General features: G+C 49.0%; 1 protein-coding gene across 1 annotated transcript in view; it reads left to right on the top strand.

Moving 5' to 3' along the window:
- NRK (Nik related kinase) overlaps positions 1 to 25,802 on the top strand; it is a 432,773-nt gene that overhangs the window by 90,784 nt on the left and 316,187 nt on the right. The window contains exon 3 of the mRNA XM_075323819.1: positions 1,340 to 1,396. Within this exon, the coding sequence (XP_075179934.1) occupies positions 1,340 to 1,396 (57 nt within the window). The remainder of the gene's footprint in view (positions 1 to 1,339; positions 1,397 to 25,802) is intronic.

Raw genomic sequence — 25,802 nt, 5'->3', positions numbered from 1 at the left:
TTTAATCCCAATTGTTTAGTAGACGACCATTAAGGGGGCTTTACACGCTACGATATCGTTAATGTTTTATCGTCGGGGTCACGTCGTTAGTGACGCACATCCAGCGTCATTAACAGTATCGCAGCGTGTGACAATTACCAGCAACCATAAAACATCCTCCAAAGTGGTGAAAATCGTTCACCATGGAGAGGTCGTCCTAAAACCAAAAATTGTTAATGGTCGTTTATAGATGTTGTTCCTCGTTCCTGCGGCAGCACACATCGCTGTGTGTGACACCGCAGGAGCAACGAACCTCACCTTACCTGCGTCCCGCCTGCAATGAGGAAGGAATGAGGTGGGCGGGATGTTACGTCCCGCTCATCTCCGCCCTTCCGCTTTGATTGGCCGGCCGCTTAGTGACGTCGTGGTGACGTCGCCGTGACGCCGAACGCACCCCCCCCTTGAGGGAGGGATTGTTCTGCAGTCACAGCGACGCCGCCGACCAGGTAAGTGCGTGTGACTCTGTCGTAGCTATAATGTTCGCTGCAGCAGCAATCACACGATATCGCATGCATGACGGGGCGGGTGCTTTTGCGTACGATATCGATAGCAATTGCTAGAAATATCGTAGCGTGTAAAGCCCGCTTTAGACTAACCCAACAACATACCAACTCTCAAAGCCATTTGTTTAAACTAACTATACAAATTATTTTCATCAGATATTTAAGAGTTAAATGTCTAAAATAACCTGACCAGGGAATGCTGAGAATATCAGACAATTGAGGAGCTGGAAAACATGTACTAACTATAGGTTACATCAAATAAAGCGGATAATGACCGTATCCGCGGCTGTGTCAAAGAACAGCGTTCATTAGTGATAGCATTGGGGATGTTTCATCAGGTTCCTCACTGTTCCTTTTGCCACCCAAACTTCATTAACCAGACTTTTTTCTACGTGTGGAGTGATTAGGATTTGACTATTGCTCCAAAAGTACAATTTATACCAAACCATAATGTATGAAAAGCCGGAGATACGCGAAAAAGCAAAACTTAAGCGTCTAACAGAAAACCATCTATTCATTAAAAATCTATTGACAATTAACAGAAGTTCCACTTTCTCTAATGTCGGGTTTAGAACATTTGTTACATTGTAACCTGCAGGTAAAATGGCTTTTAATTTAAGTGTACAAGCAGGATAGATTTAGAAATTAGTGTCTTGTTTGGTCCAAGGCTCAGATCTGAGAACCGGCATCAAAGTCGTTAGTCGGCTGCAGTGAGATTGCATTTCTGTACGAGAGCTGTTCTTTAATCAGGTTTATAATGAAGTTCCCTAATAATACTCCGCACTTTATCTTTGCAGGGTCGGCATGTAAAAACAGGACAGCTAGCAGCAATTAAGCTCATGAATGTCACCGAGGTAAGTAGGTTGTTTTCTGTCTTACAACGTGACAGCAACATTTGTTATCAGAGTTTGCCTCCGGTTTGCAGGTGCTTATAAATGAAAAATGTGGAAACGGCTTAAACAATGATCAGGACGTCAATGAGAGCCATTCATGAATGCAGGAGCGTAGCTGCCATTAACTAAGATTTGTCATGGTAGTTATGAGATCCTGCCAATAGTAGAGATGAGTAGGATATTCCAACTTCACTTTGCTGTCAAATGAGTTTAAAGGCAACGTGTCAGGTCCACTATGCCCTCCAACCCAACAGCATTCATAGCCCAAATTCCCTGCCTAAGGCTAGAGTCACACTTGCGAGTAACTCACGTGAATATCGCATCGTATCACCCAACGTGGCCGCACACTCTCCTGACAGGAGAATCCCAGCTGCATAGAAATACATGCAGCCGACCCGCTCCTGTCAGGAGAGTGTGCGACCGTGCCGAGTGATGCGATGCGAGACTCACGTGAGTTACTCACAAGTGTGACTCCGGCCTAACCAGCTCTGTATAATGGTATTCACTAATCTGAATGTTTAAAAAAAATGACTTATAAACCTTACTGTTCCTGTGCTAATTAGGGCCTTGACTAGTTGATGGGTCGTTGTTTCCCCAGACTAGTTGGCCCTTTTTCCATGTTATCACGACCCTGTGACAACATGATTTCCACAAGCCGGTATCACCACCAGCTCCTGAGCATCTTAACTGCATCAGTTCCCCTTTGACGCTTGGTGTACTCTTCCCAGCTTCATTAGGCACACTGCGCATGATCGGATGTTAAGGAGACATGTATGTGAGCCGTCTTCTGAACTTCCAGTCATGCGCAGTGCGCCTAATGAAGCTGGGAGGAGTACACCAGGCCTCAAAGGCGCACTGATGTGGCTAAAATGAGCTACGCATGGTGACGCCAGCTCTTGGAAAACATGTTATCACTCCCACATTCACATTAGGGATTAGTTTTATACATGGCAGGGTAGAGAGGGAATTTAGGCATACAGCCTTTAATGATGCTGGATTAGAGGCCATAGGGGACCTGACAGGCTCCAATTAAATGGCAACTGGCAACAATAAATTCTAGAATAAATTCACACAGACACTAGTTCTTATGATAGTGAAGGTTCAAGCTATGGTTTTCCAATCTTGATACACACCCTTGAAAGGGAGTCTTGAATAGAGATCAGCGAACCTGAAGTTCAAGGATAAAAGTTCGGGTTCTAACATAGACTACAGAAAAAAAAACAGAGTTCGGGTTTGAAGTTCGAGAGAGTTAGGAGTGCAAACCACTCTCAGCGAGCAGCGCCGTGCTCGGGTACGCTCTGTGCTCAGCACTCTGCGAGCCACGTACATTATTCTGGGGGTAAAATCAACGTGATCAGATGTAGTGTGCACACATACAAAAAAGAAAAAAATTAAAAATTCCGCCCACCCTCCCCCGGAAGTGTTCTGCCTATAGCTGGCAGCATGTGGGCAGGGACACAAACTGCCCAATTACTGACTTCCATTGAGGTTTGGATCAAGTCAGGGTCACAAACGGAACCTTATCTAAGGTTCGACTGTGCCCTCCGAACCAAACCTCCAAAGATTCGCTCATCTCTAGACTTGAAGGCTTAATGCCGAAACTCGTCAACGTACTATCCTGCTCCTCTGTATGTCATTTTAAGTATGATTCAATAAAGGAAGAAAAGGAATTTTTAATTTTCAAGATTTCAACCTATTCTTTATTTTTGATGTCTATACAGGCATCCAGGTCATAGAAGACTGAATAAAATGATATCTTTATATCTGCAATCTGATGTTTTATTTCAGAGAAATACACATTTTTCTTAATATGTAAATGAGCTGTTAATATCTATGGGCTGGGCACTAATCTCTCTGAGAATTGCCCTCCAGACATTATATTAAATGAAAGGATGAATTCCCAGTGTGAGAGTTATAGATCAGGGACGCAGACTGTCAGTCATTACATGTCTCACACTGCTAACTCCACCTTTCATTTAAATTAAGCTCTCGGGGTAGATCAGTGTCAGGTTCAGCAGTAAGTGCCAGTATTCTTAATGGTCATAACATTTTGGAAGTAAAATACAGTACCTAACATTCATATCATTATCTGCCCTGCACTAAGAGAAATAACCAACTTACACCTTAGACAATTATGGTATATCCAAAGGAAAACCTTTGAAATTCAGATACATGCAGACTTATGAGACCTACAACTACACTGATCAGGCAGCTGCTGAATTCAGAAGGAAGAAGATGATTATGGAGGTAGATTTCCGCAGGCACCATTTGTAATTTTCAGTTGTGGAGACTCCCGAGTGGAGACTATCTGCTATAATGCACACAAAAATATGAGGGATTCCTGCATTCTTTTTTTTATTTCCTATAGCACATCCTCAGAAGCTGCAGCTTTTTTGAAGACTTTATGCAATCTTACTGAGTAGTGTAGCTGAGAAACTAGCACTGGGGTGAGATGAAACACTTACTAGAAAGCATTAGTGCTGTCTATTTGGTGCTTTGCCTTTCTCACTCTGATTTTTCCTCCTTCTCCCTCCTTTCACCCTTAAGGGTGGTTTACATGCGTCAATTTATCGTGCGATCGCATTTGCGATCGCACCCGCCCCCATCGTTTGTGCGGCACGAGCAATTTGTTGCACGTGGCGCACAAAGTCGGTAACCCCACGCCACACGTACTTACCTCCCGAACGACCTCGCTGTGGGCAGCGAACATCCTCTTCCTGAAGGGGGAGGGACGTTCGGCGTCCCAGCGACGTCACACAGCGGCCGACCAATACAAGCGGAGGGGCGGAGATGAGCGGGACGTAACATCCCGCCCACCTCCTACCTTCCTTATTGCCGGTGGCCGCAGTTAAACTGCAGTTCATCGTTCCCGGGGTGTCACACGGAGCGACGTGTGCTGCCTCGGGAACAATGAACAACCGGTGCGCAGAAGGACGTTCAATTTTTTGAAAAAGAGCGACGTGTCAACGAGCAACGATAAGGTGAGTATTGTTGCTCGATCATAGACGCTCGTAGCTGTCACACGCTACGATATGTCAAAAGATGCCGGATGTGCGTCACTAACGACGTGACCTCGACGACATATCGTTAGATATATCATAGTGTGTAATGGGCCATTTAGGGAGTTGTCTCCATGTTTTTTCTACTATATTTGAGGGCAGAATAATGTAGGGGAAGAGACCTTGATTCAAGTGCTATATCACTTACCAGGCTGCATGCTTTAGTTTTCATAATATCCCTGTTTTATCTGCTGCAGCTCTACCAGTTTTCTGAATCCCGAACTCTGTGTAACTCTGCTAACACCACTGATTGACAGTTTTTTTGTACATTGTGGCTATCCTGAAGAAGTAGCTGAATAGCTTTAAAATACGTAGAATAAATCACATTTGATGTATTTGTGACGCCCTGGCAAAACCAGGTAGTCACACAGTTTTAGGCCCCCGCACAACACCTTTCCCACACAGGGTTAAAGCAGCCGACCTGAAATCCTAGTCACCCCCCTCAGGGAAGGACAGACACACCAGTGGGTGGGACCAGGCGGATGGAGAACATCCACCTAGGGGTCTGGAGAACCCGGGGCGGGAAAACAGTCAGTTTAAGCCTAGCGGAGAGTCTAGTTGGAGTTCAAGTTTGGAGTGGAGGTGCTAGCTGACAGGCGTCAGGGTTGGAGCCCTGGTGTGTTGGCTAGGTGGCAGACGGTGATCAGTTGCAGGAGGAGATGGGAAGACGGCTGCCGGATATCTCAGGTTGACTGGAGCAGGGTTGTAGTTCGCCGGTACCAACACCGGAGAACCGACCCGGAAATCGTGCACAAAGGGGGTACTTGGACCCTGAAACCAGTAGCGGCACCGACAACCTAGCTAATTAACCAAATGAGGGGGCAGGATTATAGGTCCTGTCCCAACCTAAGTCCCGTAAAGTAGACAACCACCCACAGAGAGGAATAGGGCATCCGCCAGGGCCCGGTAGATCCCACGGGTCAGCGTCTGACGGGCACGGCTCCCAACCAAAGGACCGGGAGCGGACTCCTGTGTTACACACCGGGAAGTCCATCACTGAAAACTACAGAAGTGCAGAGGAAAGGGACATTGATCACCAGCCCGGGTGTGGGACCAGATACACCCGTCTGCGGAGGCCGGCCACCATCACCTTGGTTTACCAAAAGAACTGTGTGTTTATTGACTCCATACATCAGTGCAACCTCATCCAGCACCAGGACAACCAAACTGCAAGTGGGCTGATCCCTGCAACCCTGCACAACACTGGGCCCCGGGGCATCCATCCCTACCCACGGAGGGGTTAACATCCAGCTGCCATCACATCTGCCCCGGGCACCCCATAACAGCAGCGGTGGTGCTACACCTCACCACACACCGTGGGTGGCGTCACAAACAGTTTATAACAAATCCCGTACAATTACGTCCCCTTTTTTTTCGATGTGTCCGCGCGACCCCCGGGTCCAGTAGAGTCCCTCGAGCCATACCGCAGATCCGGATCCAAGCAGCACCGGCTGCTGGCACGGGGGCGGCACATATTGATGTTTCCTGGACTCATCCATTCAGAAGTCTTCAACAGCAGCACAGAAAATACATGGTTTTTTTTCACCTTCCTTTATTACACTGTGCATAGGCTGAAACCTGACAATCAGTGGTGGGGGCGTGGCCGGACTACATGGCAGCAGATTTGCTAGTCGTATAGTGATACTCTAGTACTGATAAAACAGTGATTTTATGAAAACAACATTAAGCAACCCAGTTAGTGACACACCGCTGGAGTTAGGGCTCTGCCTCTACATTATGCTGCTCTCAGATTAGGGGGCAAAAACCTGATGACAGATTCCCCTTAAGTGAAAAATTTGATTCTACATATTTTTAATAGTATCTGTAGAAATGGCAAATACACTAAAACAATGCAAAAGGTTCATGGTCACTTTCAATTTTCATGGTTGAGCAGTTTATTAAGCATATCTCTGCAGAGAAAAATAACCTGTGTACAGAATGATCTGTTACTTGCCCTTGAGTGTTCAACTAGTTTACAAGGGCTGCATCACTCCACAGGAGAAAAAAACTCTTGTGTCACTACTGATCAGTCAAATGCTGAAGACAATGATGCAATTGTGGCTCTAGGTACAAGACATAAAAATGATAGTATGAATTAAAGGATATAGAGATAGGCATCAAGTTCTATAAAGAGAAGTGTGACGGTATGTTATTGGATTACATCTCTCATCCTTCCTCCGTTCTTAAAGGGAATCTGTCAGCAGGTTTTGCTATGTAAGCTGAAGCCAGCATGCTGCAAGGGTTAATAAAGAAAATTCAGGGATGCCTGTCTTGTCAAGATCTGATCCGATGTTAATTTTTTAAATTTGATTAAGCAGCAGGACACAAGCAGGAATCCTCATTGCTCAGACTACAATGTCATGCGCATGGCAGTCCAGAATGCCCCCTGCTGTAATTGACACCTCACTGTCAATGTACAATGTCTAGAGAGAGCCTGGTATGGGCATCTTTTTCAGCTCTGCTACTGTCATGAGTGTATCCCGCCCGGGGAAGACCTCGAGCAAGTCTGGTATCAGAAGGTCACAGCGCCTTGTGACTGGCGGATCCACTTCTGTTATTTGATAAGCGTCTTCTTTCCAGATGTCCTGTAAGGGTTAAGCACCCTTTCCTGCCTAGCTGCTGGCTGTAGCTTTTAATCTCAGATGCTGTTCTTTGGGATCACTCCCCTTCACTATTTAAGTTATGTGATGTGATCACATTATGCCTGTGATAGAAACTGAATACCTCATTTCCCTGTGGTCCACTTTGGAAGAAGCCTGCTCTGGAAGAAGTTTGTCTTGTTGTGCGTAGCTGTGGTGTTTGCTGCACTGAAGCTGCTTGGAGTGTTTTTCCTTTTCATGTCTACTTCCCCAGTCTGTCTTCGTACCCTTGTGTTTCTGAATTGTAGTGGAGAGACTAGTGATCTCGTCGAACTGCTCATTAGCCAGGGTAAGTTTTCAGGCTATCAAGGGCTCAGGAACGTGGTTGGCGATAGGTTGAAAGAACTTGTTTAAGGATGCTAAGGTGCTCAGGTAACAGCTTTTGGTGAGTTAAGGAGGTGTCCCCTCACCCCACTCCCTAGCGGCAGAGACCTCCGTTGTTTCCTGACTTCTGTGTACCCAGTATGTTGTGTCACCTGCTGGGGAGTTTCCTGGCACCTGGTTAAACCCTATTAGTCACCACATGACAACTACATGCCTAAAACTAAAAATTCTTATTGTGTCAGAATGGCTGCACTCAGTAATCTAAAGCGGGCTTTACACGCTACGACATCGCTAATGCGGAGTCATTGGGGTCACGGAATTCGTGACACACATCCGGCCGCATTAGCGATGCCGTTGCGTGTGACATCGATTAGCGATTTTGCATCGTTGCAAAACAGTGCAAAATCGCTAATCGGCGACACGGGGGTCCATTCCCAATTATCGTTACTTCAGCAGTAACGAGGTTGTTCGTCGTTCCTGCAGCAGCACACATCGCTGCCTGTGACGCCGCAGGAGCGAGGAAACTCTCCCTACCTGCCTCCCGGCCGCTATGCGGAAGGAAGGAGGTGGGCGGGATGTTACGTCCCGCTCATCTCCGCCCCTCCGCTGCGATTGGGCGGCGGTTCAGTGACGTTTCAGTGACGTCGCTGTGACGCCGCATGGACCGCCCCCTTAGAAAGGAGGCGCTTCACCCGTCACAGCGACGTCGCCGGACAGGTAAGTATGTGTGACGGCTGTGGGCGATGTTGTGCGGCACGGGCAGCGATTTGCCCGTGTCGCGCAACAGATGGGGGCGGATACCCACACTAGCGATATCGGGACCGATATCGCAGTGTGTAAAGTAGCCTTAAGTGATACATCTTTGGATTCAGGATCTCTTTGCATACAACATGCTGCTCTCAGATGAGGTAACAGAAACCTGCTGACAGATTCCCTTTAAGTTTATGGGTTTTTTTTTTCTTGGTGGAGATTTTTTTTTAGAAATTATATACTAAGGAAACCAAAAACTCTTGGATCACAGATACCTTCCTGTAATGCTGCTCCTGACGCGACCCCCTCATAGCCTTTTCCTTCACATTCACCCTATTGTTTTGTGTTCTTTTAGACACATCCAGTCTTTTATATCCAAGTAGCTTTTAAGGAAAGATCTGCCAAGGAATATACAGGGCAGTTTATTAGTCAGATGATATAAGCAAGATGCCAACTGTAATAAAGTGTGCTGGCACCCAGGGAAATAAAAAGGATTTGATTTGGAATTAAAGGGCTGATTTCAATGCAATGGGAGATTCCTGCCTGGTGAATACTGACACGAGGGCATCCACTGTGTCAGATAATCAATAGTATGGACAGGTCCAAATAAATGAGGCTGCAGAGCGCTCATTGCGACTTTAGCATGCAAAAGACAAAACATTTTTGGTTTGTTCCTTTAATAAAGAGTATGTGCCTAGGATTAGCAAAATATGGCTGTATTTCTCCAAAAATAGTTCCAAAAATCTGATCTACTCAAGTGAATGGGACAGAGCTGCAATACCACACACAACCTGGGGTCAAGTGTGGCGCTGTTCATAGAAAAATAACTTTTTTCTAATATAGCTTGTATAAACATTATGTTCCAGTTGTCAAATAACAGATGATGAATAATAAGCAATTGATTAATGATACAAACCTGTGTCTATGTCACAAGGAGAAGGCTTTGGCTAAATATTCAATGCCATGGAGCAAGGTTTTTCAAAGAGGCCAGGCTATGCTCCCAAAAAAAAGGAATGCAATTTGTGTTCCTGCTTGAAGAAGAAATCAGGCTCCCTAGAGACACTAATTAGTCAAGATCTTATTTAGGTTATGCTACTCCCATGGCTATTTTGTTTTAATTTTTTTGCTTATATTATTGACCTTTTTATTTAGTGCTAATTTTGATTGTCTTTACAAGGGGGCATTGATCACAGTGTAAAATATGCAGAATAGGCTACCATACGTCCCCAGAGGATCCTGTAATCAACGCCCCATTGCTAAAGACCATGAAAATGAACACTAAATAGAAATACCCATATGTTTGGAACCACATGGTGAAAAAATATGTTACTAAGGGAAGCATATGCAGTAGAACAGAAAATGGCCATTTTTGCCCTGGTATGGTTTTATGACTTTTAATATAGCTGCCTCTAATAGGTGGCTCTTTGGAGCCTGATTTTTTATTGAAGCCGCAAAGCTACCTTTTTTTTTCTTTTCTACAGAACAGAGCGGGCTTCTTTAACAATCCTTACAATATGACATAGAAAATGTAGCCAAAGTCTTCTCCTACAGACACCAATCTGTGGACACCTGTTTCAAATTTCTTAGGCTAAGTTCACACTTCCGTTGTTTTGCATCAGTCACATGCGTTGCTTGACGCATGTGACTGATGCGTTGTACAACAGATGACAATGGTGACAAAGAAAAGAATTTCTTTGTCGGACTCCGTTGTGTGCGGGGGGCGGAGTTCAGGGGGCGGAGTTCAGGGGGCGGAGCTGAGGATGTCAGTGCCGCGGTCTGCATGGCTGGGGACAGGTGAGTGAGTGAGTGTGTATCTACATGCGTGTGACATCCGGAGTGCGGGAGGGGGCGGAGCACGAGGGGGCGGAGCCGTGGAGCTGAGGACGTCAGTGCCGCAGGGACTGCAGGGCTGGGGACAAGTAAGTGAGTGTGTGTGTGTGTGTGTGAGTGTGTGTGAGTACATGCGGAGTGCGGGAGGGGGCAGAGCCGAGTGGTGAAGTGTCGGCCTCCTTGCACACTGTATCCAGGGTAAATATCGGGTAAAAGCAAAGCACTTTTTGCTTGGTTACCCGATATTTATCTTGGATACCAGCTTAGCGCTGGCTCCCTGCACCCGTAACCACTGTAAATATCGGGTAACTAACCAAAGCGCATTGCTTGGTTACCCGATGTTTATCCTGGTTACGGGGACGGGGAGCCAGAGAGAGCATGCGCAGCGAAATCCTATGGATCGCGCTGCTCAAAAAACGTTACATGCTGCGTTGCTCCCGCCCGGCGGTCAGTTAAAAAACGACTGACCGCGACGCAGCGGATGCAACGCAGCATCATCAGTCACAATCCGTCACTAATAGAAGCCTATGGGGAAAAACAGGATCCCTGCAAAATATTTTGCAGGATACCGTAATTCCTCAAGGCTACGGATTGTGACTGATGCAAAACAACGGAAGTGTGAACTTAGCCTTACTCTTATTAGTGCCGACTACCAGTTAGCTGGGTAAGAAGGCTTTAAAGGGGTTGTCCCATCTAATTCCATAAGTCTGCAGTCCCTCTATATGTCACTTTATGTGGCTGCAGACTTGTGAATCCTCATAATGCATGCACTGTGTCAGAGTCGGTAACGGCGGTCATGTGGCCGCGAGTGTGTTGGCTAGATGGGTTCCACCTCACTCAATACATTTGCATTGAGTGGGGCCAAGCTACTGTAGTCAAATTCTGGCAGGGAATATGTGTGGCACCCCTGCGGCTTCAGTCGCCACAGGGTACTATACCTCACTTAAGGAGCAGCATTTATCTCAGGTAATGAGGGTCACCGGTGTTCCACATTCCACATTACATACAGTTAGGTACCTTTCCACTGGGGAGCTGAACTAGGGTAGATAGGGGGGTGGCCATCACGAAGCATGGGACTTTCCCGGTCACTAGGACAACCACCTGTGGGCGGGCACCACTTGGGGTAGAAGTAGGAGCAACCTTCACACAATCTCCAGTCAAGTCGAGACTACAGTTCAGGCGACACGACAGGAGCGTGAAGCTCAGCCTGGGTTCCTCACTTCTGACAGGGTATCCCTTACGAAAGGACACATTCAAGTGTGACGCCCTGGACTAGCCAGGTAGTCACAGACATAACATCACACACACCCCCTCCCCTGGATAGTAACACCAGTCAAACAAAACCCTTGTTGCCTCCCTCCAGGGTCTGATGTCCACACCAGGTGGGGCGGAGCCAGGCAGTTGGCCCCACCCACCGAGGAGTTCACAGGCCTGGAGGCGGGAAAAGCAGTCAGTGAGTTGAGTTGAGTTTTGGAGTTGAGTTTTGGAGTTGAGTGGAAGTGGAGTGAGGAGTTCAGTTTGGAGTGGAGAAACTGCTAGTGTCTGGGTAGAAGCCCAGGCACTGTCAGCAATATCAGCAGACAGTGGTGGCCGTCTGCAGGAGTTAGTGGACCTCTGCGGAACCGTAGGACCGGGGTCGGGCGGTGGCCCACCGGTACCGAACCGGGGAGCGGAGTGAAGCTAAGCACAAAGGCAGGGCCATCAGACCCCGACTAGGCTGGGAGCCGCCAACGGTCAAATCCGAGAGTGACCGGAACCCCAGGGGTTTCCTAACAACCAAGACTCGACAGAAGGCAACCACCCACTCCGTGAGGATAGACAGCCACCGCCATTGGCTACAGACCCAAGGGCCAGCGCCTGCGGGCAAAACGGGCTCCTTCGGTACATGTACGCCGGGGAGCCGACTACCAGTGGGTAACCACAGGAGTCAGAACATTCTAACAAGGTGCAGGGAAAGACAGCTACCATCAACATGTCCGGGGAGAGCAAAGACACTGCAGCCGGCTGCGGGACCCGTCCATCCAGCCGTTTGGTTTACCAGAGACTCTGTGAATTTGTGCCTGAGTGAGTACCACAGTGCCATCCGGTACCGCACCGCGCTGCCCCTGCAACCCTGCACCCCGGCTATCCTGCCTCCCCGTCCCGCCACCGGGCCCCGAGATCACCAACCCCTACCCACGGAGGGGACAACATCCTAGCTGCTCCCTACCATTGCCCCCGGGATCCCCGTCACCAGCAGCGGTGGTGTCCCATAATCACCACGACCCGTGGGTGGCATCACAAACTATCTCCCAAAACACCCCCTTTTCACTCGTGGGCGAGGAGCGCTGCTCGAGTCCCCGGGTCCGGCCCACCGTTCGAGCCACTGAGCAGCAGCAGCCGCGGACCCGAGCGTAGCGAGCACGGCCTCTCCGCCCGCGACACAAGCACCGGTGACTACCTGTAACTTAACTGGGATTGGCTGGAGCCCTGCATGGCAAGGACCTCCGGGGCAACCCGTGGACAGTGAGTAAAGACCTGGAACCACAACTACTGTGTCCGCGCCTTCATTCCTGACGCCATTGCCCCACGCTTCGGCGCCAACGGCCCCAACTACCTACATCATCCTCTCTGAGGCCTAGCTTCACCTGAGGGAAGCTGAACTATCCTAGCTGTGACATCACCTGCACCAGAATACAGCGACCGCAGCAGCGTCTAATCCCTGGCCGCATACCGCAGGTTGCGTCACGAGACAACTCCCAACATCCTCCACCACCCATCCTCATCCTTCCCTTTTATTGTACATATCGGGGCCACAAAAGCTGGGCAGGGCCAGTGACGGGTATGTTTAACCCCTTGCCCCTTGGGTGCTACATATGTGTGCCGCCCCGTGCTCGGCGGCAGCCGAGCCGCTCGGATCCGGACTTTCAGTGGGTGGCTCGAGGATCTCTGGACCCTGGTGTCCACAATCACTCTGATCTAAAAGGGATTGGCGGTTTGGGGATGTAGGTGTATGGCCAGAGCCGTGTTTCAGTTCGTGACGGCACCCACGGGTTGTGGTGAAGGTGGACACCACCGCTGCAGTTACGGGGCACCTGGGGGGGACGTTGCGCAGCAAGTTGTTAACCCCTCCGTCGGTAGGGATGGTGGCCCCGGGACCCATTGGGGGTGTAGTTGGGCAGTGCAGGGAGATGGGTGGCCATGATTAGTAACACACACAAGTCTCTGGTAAACCAAGGTGATGGTGGTCGGTGCCCACAGCTGGCTGTAGTCTGGTCCCCCACCCGGTTGGTGGTCTCTGCCTTTCTCCTGCACCTGTTTGTGTGGTGGTGGACTACCTGCGCCTGCAACGTCAGGAGTCCGCTCCCCGACTTCTAGATCTCGGAAGAGCCCTTTGCCCGCAGACGCTGGCCTGTGGGATCTCTCTGCCATGGCAGTGGCTTTCTATCCCCCTCGTTGGGCTGTTGTCTTCAGTCGGGACTTTGGGTGGGACAGAACCTATTGTCCTGGCCAAAATCAGTTAATTAGCTAGCCTCCAGTAGCTTCTGGACCTAGCGCCAGGGTCTGAGTACCCCCCTTTTGTGCTCTGGTTTCCGAGTCGGTTCCCCAGGTCGGTACCGGTGGGCCACTACCCTGTCCCGGTCCACCATGGTTCCACCGAGCCGTCTTCCTGGCTCCTGCAGGTAGAGCCCTCCGTCTGCCTCCTAGCCAAAGGTTCCCGGGCTCCAACTCTGGAACCTGTCAGTAAGTTGCAGACCTGTCACAGAGGCCTGCTTCCACTCTACTTCACCTCCTAAACTGATCTCTCTGACTCCTCAGACTAAACTCAACTCACTGTTTTCCTGCCTCAGGCTCTCTGAACTCCTCGGTGGGCGTGCCAACCGCCTGGCTCCGCCCCCTGGTGTGTCCATCAAGCACTGAGGGAGGTGACTAGGGTTTTAATGTTTGGCTGCTGTCACCTTGTTAGGGGACTGGTATTGTGCGGGGCGCTATCTGTGACTACCTGGCCCGGCCAGGGCGTCAAAAATGCATATCACATCCTCCCGGCCAGTGTCTGACTAGATGGGTGCAGCCTCAATAAACTTGTATTGAACGAGACAGCACTCATCTAATTGGATTCTGGTCTGGTTTATGCATATGTCACACTCACACCCACGTGATCGCTGTTCCCAGTTCTGACACTGGAGAATCCACACAGTGCATGTGATTTGAGGACTCACATGTCTGCAGTCACACAGATTGACACATAGAGGGACTGCAGACTTATGGAATTAAACAGACAACCCCTTTAGTGTAGGTTTAAGGGTGGAGATGGCCAAGGTTGCATAGGGAGAATATTGGCCAGATAATATTTATGGGATCCTGGTGATGGATAGACTCTATTCACAGTCATCAATATGCTATTGGTTTAACGGTTATGATGATACTAGGTTTGTCACAATATACATTCATCTATATACTAATATAGCTATGTATTATTAATTACATAAACACAAATTAGTTTGTGATGTATAGATTAACAAATGGTTATTTTTGCGTAGATAAAAGGAATATGTAACCACATCTAAGAGCAGCATGATGTATGGGGAAAAACACTGATTTCAGCAATTGGGCTGCTTTAAGTTTTGGTAAAATCCCTTTTATCTGCTGCACATCTACCATATAATCAGATTCCTGCCTACACCACTGATGAGTGGCAGCTGTGTACACTGTGCATAGGCAGAAAGCTGCTAATCAGTGATAAGATATAAAGCTTATGGATGTGGAGATCTACATGGCAGCAGGTTTACTAGTCCTGTAGTGATAATCTCCTGCTGATAAAATGGTGATTTTATCAAACCTGTAGCAAGCAGCCCAATAACTGACACATGGCAGAAATCAGGATCTCTGCTCCTACATTATGCTGATATCAGATTAGGTAGTAAAATCTTGGTGACAGATTTGAAGACTGAAAGACATTTTGCATCATCAGGTTTAACTTTTACAAACCATTCTAACAAATAGCATTTCCTGACACCTTTTAGTGAAACAGGAAGGTTCTTGATCCCTAATGTGAGGGGCACACCCAAATGTGACTCATCTGCGCACCAGTAAGCAAAGTTTGAGGTCAAAGCCTCCAGCTGTATTTATTTACTACTGGGTCAGCAGGAAATACATTACCGAGATCTCACCCAGCATCTATAACGCCACACCTCCCATCCACTTTATCATTAAATATCCAGTGAACCAAGCCTTTTGTAATATATAACATTGGGCAAGTAAAAGTGTCTCGGTAATTGCGAAGGCCGTGTTTTCCACAGGCAACAAAGAGGACGAGCAGATGATCTCCCTCTATGGTCGAAGGTCAAGGAGCAATAAAAACTGAAATATCACATAGTGATAATATAAGTTGTTTGTTCAGATGTTCATCTGAAGATTCTTAACAAAAAGCAGCTTTCAGTGAATAGAAGAGCTTAATTAATCGGTGGACCAGCTACGTGGAGCCATCTGTGGTGCTCTGGAGACGTGAGGCTCTCAAGCCAAGCATTAGTAAATCAGCGGGAGGCTGGGATATTATATCCTTTGACTACAATGCTCTTAAAACCTTGGCAAACTTACACTTACTAATTACAAACCTAAGTCCTTGTAACTATTATGCTTTGTTCCTATACAAAGGGGACAGGAACCTGAATTTAATGCCCTCAATTGTTTTTTTTTGCCAAAAACTAGTATTTTTTTCAAAAAAAGGAAAAAAAATAAGTATTCACACCCCTATTGACCTAGATGTGCCAAAGTTCTGCCACAACCTTTGTGTGGAGGATGGAACTGGTTCATCCTTAAAGGGGTGGTTCACTATTCTGCAGTAGTGACCACATCTCTGTAAAACTGATAGGGAAGGCTTTTTTTAAATACCTTGTGTTGCCAATTCATCCTGTATGCAGCGCTTTTACGGTCTGCTCTTCCCCATCGTCTTACCCCCCGGGGCTCGGTGACCCCAGGGCTTCGATGATGTCACGTCAACTTCCAGTTGACCTGACATCACTGTGGCCGGCCAGAGTCTCCCTGAGTGACTGAGCTGTGAGCTGTGTTTTACCGCTCGACACAGCCCAGCATGTCTCCTGCTTGCGGCACTCTGCAGTGAAGGAAAGCACACTTGAGATGCTGGGCTGTGACGCTGGGCTGTGATGAGCAGTGAAACGCTGACCACAGCCCAGTCACTCAGGAAAACTGCGGCCCGTCACGGTGATGTTAGGTCAACTTGAAGTTGACCTGACATCACCGGATCCCAGAGTTCATGGAGCTTGAGGGGTCACGCAATGGGGAAGAGCGGACCGCAATAGCGCTGCTCAGAGGCAGAATTGGCAACATAAGTTATTTACAAAAAGCCTCCCCTATCAGTTTTACCGAGATGTGGTCACTACTGCAGAGTAGTGAACCACCCCTTTAAGCCTCCTGTACACATTAGACTAATGTCGCCCCTACCCACCGATATTGATTGACAACAGTCTAATTTGTATGACAGTTTACTGTCAGGGAACATACCGATCCGCAGTGTCCAATGTTGCGCTGCTGATTAGTATATCTCGTAGAAAAGCAGTCGTTAAACATGGCTGGTGTTGACTCTCACATAGAGAAAGCAGGTGAGCTTGGCCAAACAAGTGCTCCTGTGAATGGGAATGCCAGTAGAACCATTATTCTGCCAACAGACATCTAATACATATGGTGGCTTTTATAGGGGTTGTCTACATCACCGTTACATCAACCATTGTGTTGGGGGTCAAGATTTTGGTGCATATACCAATGTATAAGTATCACAGGTTCTGCTCCTTTGGCAAGCAGATTTTCCACATAGTTAGGCCCTGTACACACGCTGCATTTTTTGCTGCGTTTTTGGGTGCAGTTTGTTGCCCAAAACTGCAAGCACTGCCTTTGCCAGCAAAGTCTATGAGAATTCAGAAAGGCTGTGCGCGCACATTGCCTCTTTTTTGCCTGCAGTTTTTGTTGAAGAAAAAAGAAGCAGAATTTCAATTCTTTTTGCGTTTTGTCCCTGCGTTTCGAAGCATTGACAGATCAATCCCTTGCTGACTTGAGGTCGGCGGGGAATTGATCGCCAGTATCTAGCCAGATGCTGCTCCCCATAAAAAGTCTATGGGGCCAGAATCCGTCACAAAGGGCTAGGACCAAGTGCTTAATACTCACCGAACACCGGCATGGCTATCACACTGCTCCTGCGGCCTCTCATTCTTATTCCTGGGCCACTCATTAGGCTCATACATATTCACTGCTTCCCCCGCTCACTGATAGCTGTGATTAGTTGTTGTCAGATGCCCCCCCCATGCTAAATGACAGCTGTCTGACTGCAACCAATCACAGACACCAGTGGGCAGGTCTATATTGTACAGTAAAATAAATAAATAAATAAGTTTAAAAAAATGGCGTGCGGTCCCCTCAATTTTAATACCCAGCCAAGCTAAAGACCCAGAGCTGGGGGCTCGTATTCCCAGACTGGCAAGGCCTATGGTGATTAGGCTGCCCATTAGCCTAAAAATATGAGTCTGCAGCCGTCCAGAATTGCTGGTGCTTCTATTAGATGTGGCAGTACCAGCACTTTACCCGACTCTTCCCGATTGCCCTGGTGCGGTGGCAATCGGGGTAAGAAGGAGTTAATAGCAGCCCATAGCAGCCACCAAGTTAGATTACTGACGGCAGGCATCTATGAGACACCTCATCACTAATCTGTAAGTAATCCACACGAGGTCCCACAAAGCTTCCAGCACTACTACATCTGAAATTCATGTCAGATGTATCAGTGCTGGAAGCGTTGTTGGACCTGGTGTGCATTACTTTGGACCTCCAGAGGTGTGTTGGGGTTTAATAAAGTGGTGAAAGAGGGTGCTTTTTTGTCTTTTATTCCAAATAAGGGATTATTTGGGTGTTTGTGTTTATTTACTTTCACTTACAGGTTAGTGATGGGGGGTGTCTCATAGACACCTGCCATCACTAGTCTAGGGCTTAGTGGCAGCTATGGGCTGTTATTAACTCCTTATTACCCAGATTGAAACCACTCCAGGGTAACGGAAAGAGCCGGGTCCAGCGCCAGAATTGGCGTATTTAATAGATGTGCCACTTCTATTCTGGGGCGGCTGCAGGCTATTGAGCTATTCTGTTATTTCTTTCTATCTATTCTACCTGTTCTTTCTTATTATCTATTCTATATGTTCTTTTTATGTATTCTATATGTTTTATCTATTTTTTCTATTTTTTTCTATCTATTCTCTCTATCTATCGAGTATCCTATCCTATTTTGTTTCTTCTTTAAAGAAATCATTAACAAAAACGCGGTAAAACGCATGCATTATTTTGGATGCGTTTTTGCTGGGGGTGCGTGGTTTTTTAGACCAAAAATATGCAAAGATGCATTGTGTGCACATAGCCATAGCCTTTAAGCATTTCTGATCAGTGTTTTTGCATTAAATATAGTGAAAATATAGTGAAAAAACGCATGGGAAAAAACTAACCTATCATTGGACCAAACACGCACTGAAAATGCACAAAAACGAGGCAAAAAAGGAATGTGTTTTTTGATGCGTTTTTTAGCCAGAGGTGTGTTTTTCTGCCAGAGGGTGCTTTTTTTGCTGAAGAAACAAAATTGCAGTGTGCGCACATACCCTACGTTCTAAAGAAGTGTTGGTCAAACAATAATGAGAGTCCCATAATAACTGTAGAATCGTGTATATTACAGTGCCCATTATACAGAATTATCCAGCAATATCCATAAACTATCTCTAATCACATCATTTTCTACAGAATTATTGCCAGTAATTACCAAATGTGCCAGCCAAAGAAATGTCATTACAAATGTGTTATGGCATTGAAAAGAGAAAAAAGAAGTATTCACACCACTATTGATCCACATGTGGCAAAGTTCTGCTACATGTGTGTGAATAATGGAACTTGTTCACCCTTAAGCCCCCCATATTCATTAGAATTCTTGCCAGTGATTACCAATATAAAATGGCCCAGCAACAAAATGTCATTACAAGTGTGTTAACCAGTACAGGACAAAAACAAATGTGTCAAACACAGTCTGTCTAACAATGATCATGTTTCAGCTCACGTAATAATATGGTTCCTCCAAATACAAAGTTTGGGTGGGAAAAAGGGTGATAGTACAGCAGTCAGATGAGGCACATGGGAAACCGCGTGTAGGAGCACTAGAGGCTGTAGGCAGAAAAGAGACTGGGAAGAAGGTAACAGAAGCAGTGGAGGCCGCAGACAATCAGGAGACCAGGAAGAAGGTAACAGAAGCAGTGGAGGCCACAGACAATCAGGAGACCAGGAAGAAGGTAACAGAAGCAGTGGAGGCCGCAGGCAATCAGGAGACCAGGAAGAAGGTAACAGAAGCAGTGGAGGCCGCAGACAATGAGGAGACCAGGAAGAAGGTAACAGAAGCAGTGGAGGCCGCAGACAATCAGGAGACCAGGAAGAAGGTAACAGAAGCAGTGGAGGCCGCAGACAATCAGGAGACCAGGAAGAAGGTAACAGAAGCAGTGGAGGCCGCAGACAATCAGGAGACCAGGAAGAAGGTAACAGAAGCAGTGGAGGCCGCAGACAATCAGGAGACCAGGAAGAAGGTAACAGAAGCAGTGGAGGCCGCAGACAATCAGGAGACCAGGAAGAAGGTAACAGAAGCAGTGGAGGCCGCAGGCAATCAGGAGACCAGGAAGAAGGTAACAGAAGCAGTGGAGGCCGCAGGCAATCAGGAGACCAGGAAGAAGGTAACAGAAGCAGTGGAGGCCGCAGACAATGAGGAGACCAGGAAGAAGGTAACAGAAGCAGTGGAGGCCGCAGACAATCAGGAGACCAGGAAGAAGGTAACAGAAGCAGTGGAGGCCGCAGACAATCAGGAGACCAGGAAGAAGGTAACAGAAGCAGTGGAGGCCGCAGACAATCAGGAGACCAGGAAGAAGGTAACAGAAGCAGTGGAGGCCGCAGACAATCAGGAGACCAGGAAGAAGGTAACAGAAGCAGTGGAGGCCGCAGACAATCAGGAGACCAGGAAGAAGGTAACAGAAGCAGTGGAGGCCGCAGGCAATCAGGAGACCAGGAAGAAGGTAACAGAAGCAGTGGAGGCCGCAGGCAATCAGGAGACCAGGAAGAAGGTAACAGAAGCAGTGGAGGCCGCAGGCAATCAGGAGACCAGGAAGAAGGTAACAGAAACAGTGGAGGCCGCAGGCAAATAAGAGACCAGGAAGAAGGTAACAGAAGCACTGGAGGTCACAGCCAGGCAGGCAGGAGACCAGGGACCAGGTAGCAAAAGCAGTGGAGGCCGCAGGCAGGCAGGAGACCAGGTATGAGAAGCATACCTCCCAACATTTAAAGATGAGAAAGAGGGACAAAGTCTGCGGTGCGCTACGCGCGCTGTGGCAATTTTAGGACATGCCCCTAACCACACCCATTTTGCAATCTGTCACACCCACATCCAATCCTTTTCAGCACTGCTGATCACATTGTTTAAGGCTGCGTGCCCACGATCAGTGTTTGCAGCATTTTGGATGTAGCGTGTTTTTGCTGTGTCCAAAACGCTGCGTTGTACAGTACAAGCACAGTGGAGGGATTTCTAGAAATCCCGTGCCCACTGTGCTTGTTTTTTCTGCAGCAAACACTGACCTGGGAGCGTATTTCCAGACCGCAGCATGTCAATTGTTTGCTGCAGTTTCATGCGTCCTCCATAGGGAGAACACAGCAGGAGACCGCAGCGCACTGAACCCTGATCGTGGGAACAGGCAGCTGCGTTCTCCTGCGGAGGAGACTTGAAGCCCCGCAGGTCAAGACCCGCTGCCTCCAGGACACAGAGAGTCCTGATCATGGGCACAGGCAGCTGCGGTCTCCTGCGAAGGGGACGTGCAGCCCCGCAAGTCAGGACCCGCTGCCTCCAGGACACAGCAAGTCCTGATCATGGGCACAGGCAGCTGTAGTCTCCTGTGTTCTCCTGCGGAGGAGATGTGCAGACCCGCAGGTTAGGATCCACTGCCTCCAGGACACAGTAAGTCCTGATTGTTGGCACAGGCAGCTGTGGTCTCCTCCTGTGATTGCCGCACAGAAACATGTCCGTTTTTTTTCTGGCATCACTGATGTCCCACGGACCACACTGTGGTGTGATCTGTGAAACACGTACCAGAAAAACACGGACATTTAAAATAAAAAGCTTTTTCAACTCACCTTCTCCAGCGATGCTGAGTTCGGCAGCTGTTCTCTGCTTCTTCCTGCCTGCTTCATTATGGCATGCATATTAATTTATGCAGCTAGAACCGACCCGGAAGTAGCTGCAGAGGTGAGAGAGCGGTGGCTGGATGCTGAATCGCGGGACTCTTCAGCACCACGGACAGCAGGTGCGGAGATAGATGAGTATATGTCCATGTGCAATCACGGAGTACGAATCACGTATCACGGATTGCACATGGACAACCACTGTGTGCCATGAATCACGGAGTGTGAAGGGACATATGCGTGTTTAACACATCAGTGAAGAACGTCTGTGTTTTTCACTGAGGGGCATACACGTTACTAAGGGGTATACACATTACTGGGGGAAATACACTTTACTGTGGGGCATAAAAAATAACTGGTAGCATAGATATTACTAAGGGGCATATAGCTCTGGTGTTGGGGCTTATACAGCTCTGGGGGCACATACAGCTCCGATGGGGGGGCTGGGGGCATACAGATCTGGTGGGAGGGGGCTGGGGCATGCAGATCTGGTGAGGAGGCTGGGGGGCATACAAATCTGGTGTGGGGGCAGGGGGCATACAAATCTGGTGAGGGGGGGCTGGAGGCATATAGCTCTGGTGAGGAGAGGGCTGGGACATACAGATATGGTGAGGGGGGGGGCTGGAGGCATATAGCTCTGGTGAGGAGAGGGCTGGGACATACAGATCTGGTGGGAGGGGGCTGGAGGCATACAGAGCTGGGGGGCATATAGATCTGGTGGGGGGGCTGGTGAGCATACAAATCTGGTGTGGGGGCTGGGGGGCATACAAATCTGGTGAGGGGGCCATACAGATCTGGTGAGGGAGGTGACTGGAGACATATAGCTCTGGTGAGGAAAGGGCTGGGGCATACAGCTCTGGGTAGGTGAGGGATCACATACAGCGTTCCTTGGTGCTGCAGCTCCTCTTCCTCCAGTCTCTTCATCTGTGGACAGAGCTCAGCATGTTGCGTGGTAGCTCCACCCACAGATGCACTTCCGTACACAAGCAGCCCAGCTGTGAGCAGTGCACTGGGCTGCAGGTGCCAGATTTAAAGCACCAGCAGCCAGGAAAGTGCTGCTGCCGCCCACCCATAACAGTGGCAGCACACAGAGCCAGAGCAGTGAAGTAGCGCTTGGCTCTGCTCATGTGGATTGGAGGGGGAGAAAGTCAGACGGGGAGAGAGCGCATGGGCGGAGCCATGGGACACATGGCTCACGATCGTGACACCGGTGTAAGGGGTGGGCAGACCCCTTACAAAGAGGTGCAGTGTTTCCCCCTGAAGATACCCCCGCTGGGGTAGACAAAGCTGTTGATGTTTTATGTTGATGTTTTATTGTAATTGCACTGTATAGCTGGGTTTCCTTTAGTGGCCGAGTGGGACGGCTGTCCCCATAGAAACTGTGCAGGAGGGAGGAGGAGCCGGCAGCTTAGGGGGAAAGAGAGAGTGTGTGTGTGTGTAAAAGTCAGTTGATTCCGGGACGGGGGAGAAGGAACAGCCAGGGGCAGAGTGTGGAGCTGAGTGGGCAGAAAGAAAGAAAGAAACAAGGGAAGAAGAGAAGAAGTGTCCTCAAGGGTGAAGCAGAATTGGTGTGGGTCCAGTCTGTGTTAGCCGGGATGGGAGCCTAGGTGAAGTGGAGTAGCCGGGCACATCCCCACTAGAGGAGACGACAAGGAAAGATTTCCCCGGACAGGAATTGTGACCGTGCGCTGCAAAATCCGTGCATTGAGCTGTCTGTGAAACTCTGTGCAATAAAGATGTCGTTGGGTTTATCTGATCCCTGCCTGAAGAGTCTTCCTGCGGCTGAAAGTATGCTCTTTTACACCACACTCTGCCCCACAGAACAATCCCCTGTCCCAAAAGTGACGGCGGAGCCGGGGGTAAGCCTGATAGAAAAAGGGGCCACAACTACAATCCCCGAGGCACCCCTGGCACCCCGTTACATGTGGCGTAGTCGGCAGGATCCGGATTATATGCAAGGAGTCCCGATTCAAGAAGATGGAGACCAAGTGGTGCCTAGGGCACAGGATCCGGATTATTGGCGAAGGGTCCCGATTCCATGGTGGGAAGAAGAAGTGGTGCCTAAGGCATTGGACCGGGCACAAGATGGCGGCAAGATGGCCGCCGTCTTCATGAACACAGTGAGAGCGCGAAGAATTGGCGCCAAAAGAAGAGCCTGGGGCTGGCTGGTGAAGAAAAAGAAGTGCGGAGTGCGCCGCCCAAAGAGGGGAGGTGCTGGCCCCAGGATGCTGATGAAGATACGTGAAGTGGGCGGCGTTACAGGGAAAAAGAAGAGCCGCCTTGGCCGGGTCGACTTGATGTGCGAGACTGGGGGTGGAGTGTACCCAAGAGCGGGAAAAGAAGGCCCGCCTCCACCTTCCCCAGCATCTCCACCGTCCCCGGCGCCATTACAGGAAGGTCTGCAAGAGATCGGATGGGAAGAGTGTCAGTACTGGAGACGTACACAGCAGAGACCGCCGGTGCTGGCTGAGATTTCCCGGCCGAGAAACACGCTGGTGGTATCGCCAGAAGTCATGCCAGGACTGAGTGCTGACCCAGAGAAGGGGACACCGGCGGTGTTGGCAATTCACCAGAGTCTGGTCACACACCCGGTGATCGTCGTGGGCAGTCCACAGCCGTCCCGTTCAGCGACCCCGTCACCCCCGTCGGGAGTTGAGGAGGCAAAACCCGAAACAGAGGTGCCAGAACCACCCGTCAACTACGAACCGTTCCGGAGGCTGCGCCGCTTGCCAGGTCAGTCCCTCTCCGAATATGTGAGGGCCCAGCGGGCCGAATGGCAGCGCGCGTACCATCCCGTGTGAACCGTAATGACCGGAGGTAATGGACATGTTCGTGTTAAGTACCGGCATTGTTGAAAGAGCCGGGAAAGGTTTACAGTTTGCAACCATGTTCAAGTTACCGAGCCCGGAAGGGGCCTGATGCCACACTGTGCAAGGGGCTCCCTCTGTGATGTAAACGGAGACTTTATTGTTTGTGCTCCTGCCTACCAAGACCGGGAGTGCTGTGAAAGCCTCCGGGCAGAAGACCAGCAAAGACCGGGAGTGCCTGCTGAAGGCCTCCGGGCACACTGCCTACAAAGACCGGGAGCTCCCAGGAGGGACTCCGGGCGCAGAACTTGGGCGCTCAGTGGTTAACTTTGATTATGAAGGTTTTAAAGTTTTATCCAAAGTTTGCCTTGCTGCTAAATTGTGTTTTCAGGTTCGAGCCTTGCCGGGAGGCTTAGGCTTAAAGAGGGGAGGAATGTAAGGGGTGGGCAGACCCCTTACAAAGAGGTGCAGTGTTTCCCCCTGAAGATACCCCCGCTGGGGTAGACAAAGCTGTTGATGTTTTATGTTGATGTTTTATTGTAATTGCACTGTATAGCTGGGTTTCCCTTAGTGGCCGAGTGGGACGGCTGTCCCCATAGAAACTGTGCAGGAGGGAGGAGGAGCCGGCAGCTTAGGGGGAAAGAGAGTGTGTGTGTGTGTAAAAGTCAGTTGATTCCGGGACGGGGGAGAAGGAACAGCCAGGGGCAGAGTGTGGAGCTGAGTGGGCAGAAAGAAAGAAAGAAAGAAGGGAAGAAGAGAAGAAGTGTCCTCAAGGGTGAAGCAGAATTGGTGTGGGTCCAGTCTGTGTTAGCCGGAGTGGGAGCCTAGGTGAAGTGGAGTAGCCGGGCACATCCCCACAAGAGGAGACGACAAGGAAAGATTTCCCCGGACAGGAATTGTGACCGTGCGCTGCAAAATCCGTGCATTGAGCTGTCTGTGAAACTCTGTGCAATAAAGATGTCGTTTGGTTTATCTGATCCCTGCCTGAAGAGTCTTCCTGCGGCTGAAAGTATGCTCTTTTACACCACACTCTGCCCCACAGAACAATCCCCTGTCCCAAAAGTGACGGCAGAGCCGGGGGTAAGCCTGATAGAAAAAGGGGCCACAACTACAATCCCCGAGGCACCCCTGGCACCCCGTTACACCGGGACACCCGCTCAAATCCGGTACACTCCCGCTGTATCCGGGACGGTTGGGAGGTATGCAGAACACTGGAGGCCACAGGCAAAAAAGAGACCAGGAAGCAGGTAGCAGACACATATGTAGGCCGCAGACAGACAGGAGACCAGGAAGCAGGTAGCAGAAACACTGTAGGCCGCATGCAGACAGAAGACCAAGAAGCAGGTATCAGAAGCAATGGAGGCCTCAGACAGACAAGAGACCAGGAAGCAGATAGTTGAAGCACTGTACCTGCAAACTGCCACTCTATTGAAAGTCACCAGAACTTATGGCTATAGCCAGTTCTCGTCAATCTCTGGTGGTCCCAAAATTTCATACAAAATGCATACAATACTAATTACATTTTTCAGAATAGCTATATGACCCCTTTTGGATGTTTAAGTCACTCTACACCCACCTAGCCCTCTAACAAATCCTCAATGTTCCCACAGTTGCTCAAATCTCATACTGCTCAGTATAAGCTCCAGCTCTCAGGCTTGGTAGCCTGGAGATATTGAATACATTTTGGCTCATGATGTCACAATGACTTTGGTATAGCAGGGAACCAGGG

Source organism: Anomaloglossus baeobatrachus, chromosome 9, assembly GCF_048569485.1.
Source record: "Anomaloglossus baeobatrachus isolate aAnoBae1 chromosome 9, aAnoBae1.hap1, whole genome shotgun sequence".
Taxonomy (NCBI): domain Eukaryota; kingdom Metazoa; phylum Chordata; class Amphibia; order Anura; family Aromobatidae; genus Anomaloglossus; species Anomaloglossus baeobatrachus.
The sequence above is the reverse complement of the archived record's forward strand: the minus strand, read 5'-3'. Positions and strand labels throughout refer to the sequence as shown.